At 46.9% G+C, this 12,641-nt stretch overlaps 1 protein-coding gene across 1 annotated transcript; it reads left to right on the top strand.

The window, feature by feature from the left end:
- The first annotated feature begins 663 nt into the window (after window positions 1-663).
- Window positions 664-8,134, top strand: LOC134492066 (zinc finger protein 397-like). Its single transcript, XM_063296187.1, has 6 exons — window positions 664-771; window positions 1,776-2,521; window positions 3,350-3,449; window positions 4,191-4,273; window positions 4,984-5,110; window positions 6,787-8,134. The coding sequence occupies exons 1-6, from the start codon at window positions 669-671 to the stop codon at window positions 8,013-8,015; spliced, it is 2,388 nt and encodes a 795-aa protein (XP_063152257.1). The 5' UTR covers window positions 664-668; the 3' UTR covers window positions 8,016-8,134.
- Window positions 8,135-12,641: the final 4,507 nt, after the last annotated feature.

Genomic DNA, 12,641 nt, shown 5'->3' with positions numbered 1-12,641 from the left:
CTCCCAAAAGGAAGTCCACCTTTCTGTATCTCCACCTTATCAAAACATCTGGAGGAGGAAACATCATTTAGAGTGGTGAGGCTGGCTGGGGAATTCTAGGAGTTGAAGTCCACCCATCTGAAAGTGGCTAAGGTTGAGAAAGGCTGATTTAGAGGATGCAAGCCTTAGGTTTCAATATAGTCCCTAAGTGCTGCTTTCAGGGGCATTTCCCCACAGAGATGCTAACTTCTACCCAGGATGCCATTCGGACACAGGCTATCGGGTTATTTAGCCCCTGCAGAAGATCCTCTGCAATCTGAGCATCAGACCTGAAAGTCTCGATCCAGCTTTTCCAAGCCCAGGTCTTTATTGCCCAACGACCCACGACTCCAGGCTGTCTCTTGCAGCAGAAGGCCACAGCTGGCTGATCGTGGCCGACCTCGGAAAAAGCTAAGCGGGGCGGGCCCGAGTCGGTAGCCGGTTGGGAGGCCACCAGGAAATCCATCCCAGGGCGGCGGGCCGACCCCCCCCACCCATACGCCTCCAGGAAGCCTCTCCGCCGCCCGCCCGGCCGAGACCCCTCCGGGCCCGGGGGAGGCGGCAGAGCCGCGGCCGGGCGGGAGGGGGCGCCCGCGGGCTCCCTTCCGCCGACTCCGCGGCGGAGCGTCCAGCGAAGCGGGCGGGGATTGATGGGCGCAGCTGCGGCCGCCCGTCCCGGGGGGCCGCCCGCGCCCGCACGCCCACCGGACGGCGCCGGGGAGGAGGGGAGCCGCGCGGGCCCCGCCGCTGCCGGTACGGGCCGGGGCTGCGTGCGGGGGAGGCGGCGGCGGCGGAGCGGGGCGGCCCCAGCCTCGCAACCCTGCGCGCGGGAGGCGGAGGCTTCCCCGGGGCTGCGGCGGAGCGTTGCACCGGGAGGCCTCCGGCTCTGGCTCCGGCTCCGTCCGGGGAGCCCGCGCGCCCTCCGTGGCCGGGACCGTCCCCGGAGCCGAGGAGGGACCCGGGCGGGTTGCGGTGCGTTGCGTTGCGCTGCGTTGCGTTGCGCTGCGCTGCGCGCCTCGCTCGCCTTCCCAGCGCAGCGGCGCAGGCCGGGCTCCCGGCGGGCCGGGGAAGACGCGGCTCCGGGGCGCAGCGCCGCGCGGCGGAGGAAGGGCGGCCTCCCCGCTGCTCCCTCCGTCCGTCCGTGCCTGCCTGCCGCCGCGGAGCTCCCGCCGGAGGGGAGGCGGCGAGTGGGCCGATCCCCGCCCGGAAGCTGAGCCCTTGGCGCGGCCAAGTCTTCGGGGAGAAGAGAAGGGGCCGGGCTGGCCTCGCCGCTTGCGCTTCCCCTCTGTCCCGCAAGCAAGGTGCAGAGGAAGCGCGAGGGTTTAATCTCCTAATATTATTGCTGTTGTTACCTTCATCAGCGGATCTGCAGTGAATCCGTGTGATTTCACCTGTAAAAGGAAGTCCAGTTTCATTCGCAGAAGCCAGAAGGTAGTGTAGCCTTTAAAGCGCTGAATGTTTTTAAAGGCCCCCTTTGATTATTCCTCTGTATTCATTCCGCAAGTGATACTTTGTGGTCTCACTGGACAGGGTTTGTAAGCCTCTTGGTCAGCCTTTTTTCAGATAGATTGGGGAATGGCTCGAAAAGGACAGAAGACCCCAGTTTAAATTAGACAACAGGGGAAGAAGGATGGACAGCAGAGATCTGCTCTATCTCATTTTTATTAATTTCAAAGTATGATAAGACATGAAAATGCTGCATCTCCTTTCAATATTTTAGTGAGAGTGATCTGATTTGAAAATGCTCTAAACTTTAGATTTACGAAGGTCATCAGCAGAGAAAGTACCCATAGCGAACAAAAAGGCAGTTCCTGAATTAAACGAGAGACGTGGAGGAGTTGAGTTTTGCACCTCAGCATCTTCAGAGCAAGCAGGATGGGGAGCATTTGAGAGGAACAGGAGGGGCCCATTCATTGGAATGGAGGAGCGCTGGGAAACACAGTGGCAGCACTTCCTCCAGACGCTGCAACCCGTCTGCCCAGGAGAGGGAAGGCCCAAGATGGTGGACGCTTCTCCCTGGGAAGACCCCAAGGCCTTCTTGGCCTCCTTTGAGCAGGTGGCCACAGCCTGCCACTGGCCCAGAGAACAGTGGGTGGCCTGTCTTCTGCCGGCCCTGAGCGGAGAAGCGGAGGAGGCCTTTCGAAAGCTGGAAATTGGAGAACGGGATGACTACGGGAAGGTGAAGGCCGCCATCTTGAAAGGGGAAGCTGTGAAAATGGAGGCGCAGCGTCAACGTTTCAGGCAGTTCTGCTGCCAGGAGGTGGATGATCCTTGGAAGGTTTACAGGCAAATCCAGGAGCTTTGCCACCAGTGGCTGAAGCCGGAGAGATGCACCAAGGAGCAGATCCTGGAGGTCTTGATCCTGGAGCAGTTCCTGGCCAGCCTGCCTCCAAAGCTGCAAAGCTGGGTTCAACCAAGGAGGCCGGACACATGTTCCCAGGCAGTGGCCCTGGTGGAAGAGTTCCTGCGGAGCCAGCAAGGGTCCGAATCAGAAGCATGTCAGGTATGGTTTGAGGATATAAATCTCAGCTTTTCATGACGAGGATGGACTTGGGTGCTAGAAACACATACGATACTTAAAGATATTGAAGTAGTTCAGTCTGTTTTGACTTCTGGTGATTACAAGAATTTTAAACACCACTGTCAACATTTCTGAAGTTGTTCTGTTTATGTCATAATTTTCCAAGTCCTTCTTCCTTCCCCCTCATTTGAAGTCAATGGTTCCCCCTTATTTGAAGTCAGTCACTGGTATTATTTCATGTGAAGTTAAGACTCTTATGTATTCATGCTTTCTTTTTCCTGATTAATTAGGCACAATTACATCACTTTTAGTACACATGCAGATATATCCACAAGGTTTTCTTAGCAACTTGATGGAAGTGATCTGCGTGACCTTTTTTCTAGGATTTCCTGGAATCCTGTCCCAAGTACTACCTGGGCTCACCCATGTTTAACTTCAGAGCCTAAACATGGTGACTGGGTGAACACTGATTTCATTCCCATTTAACCACTAATGCTGAAACTATCTTACCCGCACAAAAAGTCTTATGCTAATATTTTTACTTTTTATTTCACGCAGAGCAATATTAATTTGGGGAGCTTAATTCTGGGGAGAAGATTCACTGGTACAGCATTTCCTGCAGGGTGAATCCAGTGACATTAACAATCTGAATAGGAACTGTGAGCAAGTTAGAATTCGGTGTAGTATTATGTAACTTGACTGCATAACCTTCAATAACCTTCATGAGACCCAGGCAACCAGCCCCCAAGATTCCTATTTATGGCAAAATCAATCCCACTGTTCTGAGTAGGGCTGTCTTTCCTGTTTCAGGGGCCACAAAATGAAGAACTCACCAATTTTGAATGTGCAGAGAAGGAGCCCTTAGAGGCTGTGAAGAGAGAAAATGTTGAGGTGGAGATCAGTATGCTGGGTTAGTACTCCTTGGAAGGCCCTTCTGCATTTATGGGATGTTTTAAACTTAAATTTCCTTTCCTTGATCAGTTGCCTGGAAGAGGGAATTTTGATAAATGCAATAGGTTATGTGGATCACCAAACCCGGAGCAGCTGAATTCTGAAGGACTGAATGTCTGCCATAAAAATCTGGCTATAAGGTAATAATAGCTTAGCAGGAGCACGATTTGGATCAGAAGCCCCTCACTTTAAGTATTTTTCTCCCGATTTGATCAGTAGTTTCTGTAAGAACCTTGCAGTAAGCCTTGACCAAGAGCAGAAGTGTCTTCGGACAAACGCCGGCTCTTCGGCTTTGAAACGGAGATGAGCACCGCCCCCTAGAGTCAGACACGGCTGGACTTCATGTCAAGGGAAACCTTAAGAGCAGAATTACTTGATCAAAGCGGACCACTATCAAACCTTTCGGGTCCATCCTATATAGGCAGGATGACCTCCTGCCCACCACGGAAAGGAGTTAGATGGGGATGGAAGAGGAAATGTAAGAAAAGGAAACCAACCAGCAATTTCTAAAGCTGGGACAAAAGTGGGTGGCAAGAGAGGCATTTCCCCACCGTTGTTAAATCTCAGAATTCCGCCTGCAAAGATTCTGCCTTGTTCACAGCCCTAAAAATGAGAGGTGTTGGATGCAGCTATGTGTCAATCACTTAATTGGGAGGGGGTAAGCACATTCTTATTGTAATGTCTCGATTCTCACCTGCAGGACATGCAATCAAATCCTCAAGGCACCCCAGCCCACTACTTCCTTCCGAAAGATTTGGGACGGTCCAAACTGCTCTGAGAGAGGTGCGTGCGTCAACCTTGCGAACCCTGTGCCAGGTTGGGGATATGTAGCATCAGCATAAAGACGTATTCTTGGCTGCCGGTCCGATTACTCCCTTTAGGTTAAACAGTATACAATCTATATTCCTTTTAGCTAAAATTCCAGCCTTTTAATTGTTAGCTTTGTTAGTTGGGAGTTGATTTCCGGTTGATCCCTGGAGACCTACTGAAATCTCTGCTTCAGATACTGAGCCCAGAACAGTAGCGTGCATTTATATGTACCCCTAGCAGAAGAATTCAAACAGCACTCACTGCCAAGAGTACACAGAATGCTACCAAAGTTTGTAACTTCACTTTGCAAGAAGCAGTTTGTGTTTTGACCTAAAATATGGGACACTTCCCCCACCGCGAGAAATATTGTGGATATAGAGCAGTGTTTCTCAACCGTGGCAACTTGAAGATGGGTGGACTTCAACTCCCAGAATTCCCCAGCCAGCAAGCTGGCTGGGGAATTCTGGGAGTTGAAGTCCACCCATCTTCAAGTTGCCACGGTTGAGAAACACTGATATAGAGGATCCGCTCCATGCTTGTTATAATAAACGTTGATCAGTAAAGGAATTATTACACTATTAGTAGTTCTGGATTTTACAGTGAGGGCAAAGGTTTTCTTTACACCTGTTTCTACTGCAGTGGAATCAGAAGGAAAGGGGGTGACTGTCTCTTACTCTTTACAGGAAGTCACAGACTGGAAGGAAAGAGATGTTTGCTTGCCGGCAGTCAAGTGGAAGCTGCTCCAGCCTGTCCCTAAAAGGATGGCGTGGGAAGTTCTCCAGTCGGAGCACAGAAGCATTGACTCTTTAAGTAAGGGGGCCTCTGCCGTTCAGCAAAACTGGCCAGGTTTAGCCTATCCATATCCTTATCTCCATTTACTTAGCTCCAAAGGACAATGAATTGGGGCATTCAGTATGGAACACACACATTTTGGATGAACAGGAAAGAGTAGATAATCAGTGTTCAAATTGTCTATTTACCTAGCTCCAAAGAGGCAAGAGACATATTGTTTTTAGTCATTTTGATTGAAAGATGAAGGAAGTACCAATAGAAGAGAATCTTCTACGCCCTTTCCTGGATCAGGAGGCCCTTCGGACAGTCACTCATGCCCTTGTTATCTCCCATATAGACTACTGCAATGCGCTCTACGTGGGGCTACCCTTGAAGAGTATCCGGAAGCTTCAGCTGGTCCAGAATGCGGCTGCACAGGTTATTTTTGGTGCCCCTAGAAGGGCGCACATAACACCTTTGCTACGCGAGCTGCATTGGATACCAGTCTGCTTCCGGGTCCAATTCAAGGTGTTGGTTATCGCCTTTAAAGCCCTATTTGGCACAGGACTGGGTTACCTGAGGGACCGCCTCTTCCCTGTATCATCAGCTCGTCCCACCCGGTCATGCAGAGAGGGCATGCTACGGACCCCGTCGATAAGAGAATTCCATCTGGCGGGGTCCAGGAGGCGGGCCTTCTCTGCAGTGGCGCCCGCCCTTTGGAACATCCTGCCCCCAGAGGTGAGGTTAGCCCCATCGCTCCTGGCCTTCCGGAGGAAGTTGAAGACCTGGCTCTGCCATCGGGCCTGGGGCAGGGAGGAGAATAGTCATACTTGGGGTTGGCTAGTGCCTTAAAGTGCCCCTCCTACACAATGACTGAATGAGACCACAGCCATCTGGATTTTATTATATTTGGTCATTGAGAAATTGTTTTAGAGGGTATTTTATTGGAATTTTATTATATATTTATTATTTTATATTGTAAACCGCCCAGAGTCTCTCCAGTCGGAGGAGATGGGCGGTGACAAATCTGATAAACAAACAAATAAATCTCTGGAGCTCAGGGTTGAACTGTGGAGTCCTTGGTGCTTTCTGAGCTCGGTGGTTTGCTTGCAACATTTCATTACCCGACTAGGTAACATTGTCAGTGTGAGTGAGTGTGGGGTTTGCTTCCTGTGTATGAAGAAAGTGTTGAGGCACATGGGAATGTAGTAGTATAAAGAGTTCTTGGTAAACAGTAAAAATCTTTTCCATTCTTACTTGAAATTAATATTTGTATTATCAAATTTATTTACAAAGTGGCTCAGAGTATATATAGAGGAGTATGGAGGTAGCCATCACAAAAACATCAACTTAGTTCAGAAACACAGGAAGGGGTGAGGAAGAAACTCAAGATTGCCCTTCTTGATGGTCTTTAGTGTAAGAAGGAAGGAAAGGGAAATGCAGCCAGGCTTTCAAGAGTCTATTATTATAGCCTAGATCAATAAAATGGGGTTCCAGTATTTCTTCTGGTCCCTTCAACTTCAAAGGGCCGACATGTTCTGTAATCTAACAATTGTGCTTCCTGATAAGGAAGGATTTTAATATGATCATTGAGACAAAAAGACCTGTTAGAGACAGCAATGCATTGCAAGGAAAAGCCATTCAAAAAGATACTAGAAACATCTTGGAAGTGAGGAATCTAGCTGTGGTTAACATTTCTTTCCCTTCCTCTGCAGAGAGCAGAATGGAAACTGAGATCAAAGTGGAGAATTCTGAGCGTAGAGGAAGTGAACCAGGGTTAACACACGGGACAGATCTACAGCTTAGCTCTGGGGATCTGCCAGTAAAAGTAGAAATGGAAGAGGAAGGCTGCAGGCCAAGAGAGCAGCTGCAGAAGGCCCCCATGGGGTGTGAGAACCAACATACTTCGCTTCAGCCGGAATTTACTGCTGCTATTACTGAAAAGGCCGCTACGTCCAAGGAGGATAAAATGCCTGTGTTCTCCCAGTATGACGGAAGATACCACTACGGAGTGGAACTGAACGCAGTATCTTCTACTGAGGGATTGGAATGGTGTCCTCAGAGGTCAGACAACAGCTACCAGCAGAGCTCAAACTTGAATCAAGAGGAGAAAAGCATCATAAGTGAGAAAAGCTTTGAAATCTCTGAGAATGGAACAGGGAATAACTTGAACCATCTTGGAGAAACACGGAATAGTTCTCCTGAATATGGGAAAACCTTTACTAACACAAACTCACTAAGCAGATTTCCGGTGTGTAATCCTGAAGAGGAATGGTATGAATGTTCTCACTGTGGGAAGGGCTTCAACAAGGCAAAATATTGGAAGCAGCATCAGAAAATTCACACCGGGGAGAAACCGTACAAATGTTCTCAGTGTGGGAAATGCTTCAATCAGTCAGGAAATCTGAAGACTCACCAAAGAATTCACACCGGGGAGAGACCCTACAAATGCTCCCAGTGTGGGAAATGCTTCAGTCACACCAACTGTTTGAAGATGCATCAGAGGATTCATACTGGGGAGACATACAAATGTTCTCAGTGTGGGAAATGCTTCAGAGAGACAGGAATTCTGAAGAGGCATCTAAGAACTCATACCGGAGAAAGACCATACACATGTTCTCAGTGTGGAAAATGTTTCAGCCTGGCAGGAATCCTGAAGAGGCATCAAAGAACTCATACTGGAGAGAGGCCCTACAAATGTTCTCAGTGTGGGAAAGGCTTCAATCGGTTGGGAACTTTGAAGAAGCACCAGCGAATTCACACGGGAGAGAAGCCTTACAAATGTTCTCACTGTCAGAAATGCTTCAATGAGAGAGGAAATTTGAAGAGACATCAGAGAATCCATGCTAGAGAGAGCCTTAATATCATACAAGAATTCATACTAGAAAGTGACCATATAAATGTTATCAAGGTGGGAAAGACTTCTACAGGGCAAGAAGTCTGAAGAAGCATAAAAAACATACTTGTGGGACGCCTTACAGATGTTCTCAGTGAGCAATGTCTAGGAGATGACTTGAAGTACCACTAAAGATCTCCACTTCCTTAAGGAAGACTTCTTGGCAATACTCCGTGGTGACTTGTTCTGTCCTGAGTACGGATGGTGAGCAGCAGGGGGCCCCTATCCAGGGGGAAAAACGCACGCGCAGTTTAGAGGCTTTGAACTTTCCTTCAAAGAAACTCAGAGCAGACCCGCCTTGAGTTTTGGGTTTATCTGTGTGGCTTTCCCACGGTCTTTCAGTTTGGCAGGTTTGATGTCCTATCTTAAAGTGAAGAACCACGCTGAGATGGTATCTTGGTCTCTACTGTTTATTGAACTACTCTAGTAGACAGAAAATCCTACCAAACTGAAAGACCATGGGAAACCCCCACAGATAAACCCAAAATTCAAGGCAGGTCTGCTCTGAGTTTCTTTGAAGGACAGTTCAAAGCCTCTAAACTGCACGTGCGTTTTTCCCTCTGGATAGGGGCCCCCTCCCACTCACCATCCATCCTCATGACATGTTCCCTTTCTTTCCAGAGTGTAAAACAGGAGAACGAACGTTAAAGGGGATAGATTCTAGTTAAATGCCAGGAAATACTTCAAACCGTTCATCAATAGTAAGAAAGCTTGAGAGGCTGGACCAGTTACACAGACTCCCTTTCACTGAATGGGTTCAAGCAGAGTCCAGAAAGACATTTCTCATGGGTGTTTTGACAGGGATTCCTGCACATAAGTGGGTTTAGATCTGATGGCTTAAAAGGCTGTTCCTGACTCTTTGTTCTGTATGAAAGTTCTCAGTGAGGTAAAGTCTTCAACCAGATAGCAATTCCGAAGAGCCATCGACAATCCATACTTAAGAGCAGTGTTCCTCATCCTTAGCAACTTGAAGATGTGTGGACTTCAACTCCCAGAATTCCCCAGCCAGCATGGCTGGCTGGGGAATTCTGGGAGTCGAAGTCCACACATCTTCAAGTTGCTAAGGATGAGGAACACTGCTTAAGAGAGATGATACAAGTGTTCTCAGCCTGGGGGAACATCCATATGGCACAAGTGCAAGATTTCAGGAAGGGAATCTGTAGTACACCATACGTTAATGAGAAGAGTTTTAAGTGGGGAAGGCTAATTAGAGAATCCCTGCAGGAACAGGGCGTTCCAAGTCCTAGGCCTTGGGAATAATTCCCTTTGGGAGGGAATTTCCAGTGAAAATCGTACTGTAATACTGAAAGAAAAACAATGAAATGTGGCAGCACAGTTGTGATAGAAGCTGTAGAGGAGTCCTCTGTTGCCACCGCTTCTCCAAACGGATAGTAAAACATTCCCCCAGCACTTGCCTCTTTCCCTATAGCCGTAAAACTGGGTCAGACATTTTATCATGCTGTCCGTCAAAACCTCTAGATCCCTCGGTACAGGAGCATATCTGTGAGAAAATGAGTGAGCTTTGCCATCTTGTGCGTCATTTCTCCTGTGTTCACACCGAATCATTTTCATGCTTACTGTCTGGTGAGAAATTCTTGTGACTTCTTGGTATTCCTTACGATTTTCTCACCTGGCTGCTCTTGAAGGCCAAAGGGAATATTAATCTAACAAATAAGTACATAAATAATTCTCATGACAGCATATCAAAGAGCCTTATCAGACATATACAAAGCTTTTGCCTCTCTTGAACCCTGGGTAGGAACTGTCACCTACACAGCCTCTAAATGACATAGAAAAATTACGGCTTTAATGTTTTTCTAGGAATTGTTGAAGTGGAGCACACAGTTCATGGAGAGACGGAGTTGGTTTAATAACTTCATCATGTTGACGGTGAATAGTTCTTTAAAATGGTCCATAAAGCTGCAGCATCCTCCAGCTGGGGACAATGATGCTTCCTTTTTATGTGCTGGTTGGTGAGCGGGCAGGTCAAAAACGGAACCACGTGATGAATTTGATTTCCGTTCTCTGGCTGAAAAAGAATTTAATTTTTCCAAGGTTGCATGGTGTACAAATGAGGCAGGATAGGATATGGGCGCACAAGCATTTCATTTGCCAAAATTTGCGCTCCCATTAGAAGATTTTCTCTTTTACATACCTAATTTAATTATCTGCCTGAAGCTTTTCAGATGAGGCTGAATGCATTCCCTGTACCAGGTGACTTTTTGGTGTCTAGAATTGTTCTCAATTAACGACTGTTGACTGAATCTGCCCTATTGAGGTATCTAATCATTCCTTGCCCTTCCTGTAGAATTTGAATCCACAAATGCCTGCATTCCAAGATAGCTCTTTTATCTCTAATGGAAGTTCTGCCTGGATTATTATAATATTTAAGCCTAATTTGCTGCAGCCTAGGACACCTTGTGCTGGCGTATGAGGCTGCTGTGTAAATGTTATTGTCCGTTTTAGGTGTTTTTGAACTCCTCAAGGTAGTTGCATCTGCTGTCCTCTTGATGAGATGGTTTTGTAAGTGTACGGGGTGGAAGTATTAAATCAAATTAGAGAATTACTATTCAGGTGAACAGATTTATTTACAAGGGAATAAATGAGTTTAACTACACTGAACTAATTCCACTTTTTATTTACCTAACGAAACCTTTAAAGGGGAGTTTCTTCATGGAAAATACAAACATTGCCTTTGTTAAATTAGTTATATTCACTCAATTTTTTTTCTTCAAGCATCAGCTATAATTTTTTTTTTAATGGCTGGGTTCTCAGAACATACTCAGCCGAGTCAGTCAAACACCCAGTGACTACGTTTGGACAGCTGATTACTTTAAATGTTGGTTAGCTTTTTTTATGTAGTCTGATTGTACGGTGAGCAAAGCAAACTGGTTATTTCTACAACCAAATGGAGCATCTGGGGTGAACTAAATTTGGGTTTATTTCTGTCCCTTTTACTGATCCCTCTGTCCATTCCAAGCATGTTCAACACAAGATCTTCTTGGCTAATTAATTGCTTTCTGCCCAAATATTTTCATGTGGGCTCCTCCATCCATCTTGTATCTAACAGACAAGTGCCTCCCTTCCTGGCCAAGTGTGTACTCAGCCCAGTATAACCATTAGAATCTTGATAACAGGGCCAAGCTTCTTTGTCATAAGGTCCTGAAAAGGACCATTTGTGTTCATGCCTTGGGGCATATTTTAATGCGATGTGATACAGCCAGGAGATCACTAGGATTAACTGGCTGCCGTAACTTTGAGGTTTCAGGTGTTTACCTCGAAATGACTGTTCTTTGGCACCACCCAGGAGACATGTGTGACTTAAGGAATGTCACGGACGCAAACAGTCATTGTCCCCCACAATTTGGCTAGAAAATCGCCCTCCACAATGTCAAAGTTCACCTTGCATTTCAGAGAAACCATCTGGATTTGATCAGCCCCGTGCGATATGGACAACATTGAACAGAATCCGCACGGGCCATGGTAGATGTGCTGACACCCTTTATAAGTGGGGCAAAATGACATCACCGAATTGCAACTGTGGGGCTGAAAAACTATCCAACATAGAGTGACAGAGAGTCAAAACAGCCTATAGCAAAGATTTTGCTGACTTCCTGACTCTGACAAATGAAGCAAAAGGTTATATTCGTAATCTAGACATATGTCTATAATTTTATACTCTATATTTTATACCTTGTATTTTATCTCCTGTGTTTTTATTCTATTGAGCTGCAAAGTGAATGTGCCATAACGATAAATAAACTATTAGAAATGGATCCAAGTGAATCTGGAGAAACTTCTGAATTGCCCAGGAGAGGGGCTCCATTTCTAATCATCTTCAGGTCATGGCCCCCCCAGCATCCCTTTGAAGGGGTGTCAGGTTGTGTGTGATAGGCAATTTCACCACTTCCTGAACATTGGTCAGAAAAGGATCCTTGCTCTGAAGGCCTCCCCCACATGGTCACGCAAAAATCGTAACACTCAGCAAAAAGAGGAATCAATACATCGTAGGGCGAGAAGGTTGACTGGGATAGTAAAACCACCAAGGGAGGCAGCTTGAAAGGTGTAAGCAGTTGATAACAGCTGGTCAGTTTTGACACACTGAATTAAACCCAGATTTTGGCAAAATCACTAAACTCACTGTTCAATGAATGTTTTCTTCTGAAGACAACATTTGCAATTCCTGTTGTTCCCAAGTTGCTGCAAAATAAAAATCTGCCACTATTCCAAGGCCTGAAGGGTGTCCTGGTGTTCATTGGTGGCACTGGCTTTAACGCTCTTTCTATTTTGTGTGAAGTTTGTTTATTTATTTATGTGAATTATCTTCTGTTATAAGCACACACAAAAGCATCTTTGGTTCCTCAAAGCCTTTCCTGATCAGTTTCTTCAGGGTAAACATCCCATTTCTAATCCTGGTGCTGAATGAATCCCACAGTCACATGATCGCCATTTGCGCCCTTCATCCCACAGTCACATGATGTCAGGAGTGAGGATGGCGAGCAGGGGGCTCCCATCCAGGCTGTAGAGCGCATGCGTAGCACTGAGGAATTAGGTGGCCATTCAAAGAGACACAGAACAGACCCACCTTGACTTTGGGGGTTTATCTGTCTGGGTTTTTCCCACGCTTCTTCAGTTTGTTAGGATTTCCTGTTATGTACAAGCAATAAAACACTA

Source organism: Candoia aspera, chromosome 2, assembly GCF_035149785.1.
Source record: "Candoia aspera isolate rCanAsp1 chromosome 2, rCanAsp1.hap2, whole genome shotgun sequence".
In the NCBI taxonomy this organism is placed as follows: domain Eukaryota; kingdom Metazoa; phylum Chordata; class Lepidosauria; order Squamata; family Boidae; genus Candoia; species Candoia aspera.
Note: the sequence above shows the minus strand (reverse complement) of the source record. Positions and strands in the feature narration are given on the sequence as shown.

Coding starts and splice junctions, on each gene's coding strand:
- LOC134492066 (XM_063296187.1), top strand. CDS start 669: ATGGGCGCAGCTGCGGCCGCCCGTCCCGGGGGGCCGCCCGCGCCCGCA. Junction 772..1,775: donor CGCGGGCCCCGCCGCTGCCG/GTACGGGCCGGG, acceptor TCTAAACTTTAG/ATTTACGAAGGTCATCAGCA. Junction 2,522..3,349: donor CCGAATCAGAAGCATGTCAG/GTATGGTTTGAG, acceptor TTCCTGTTTCAG/GGGCCACAAAATGAAGAACT.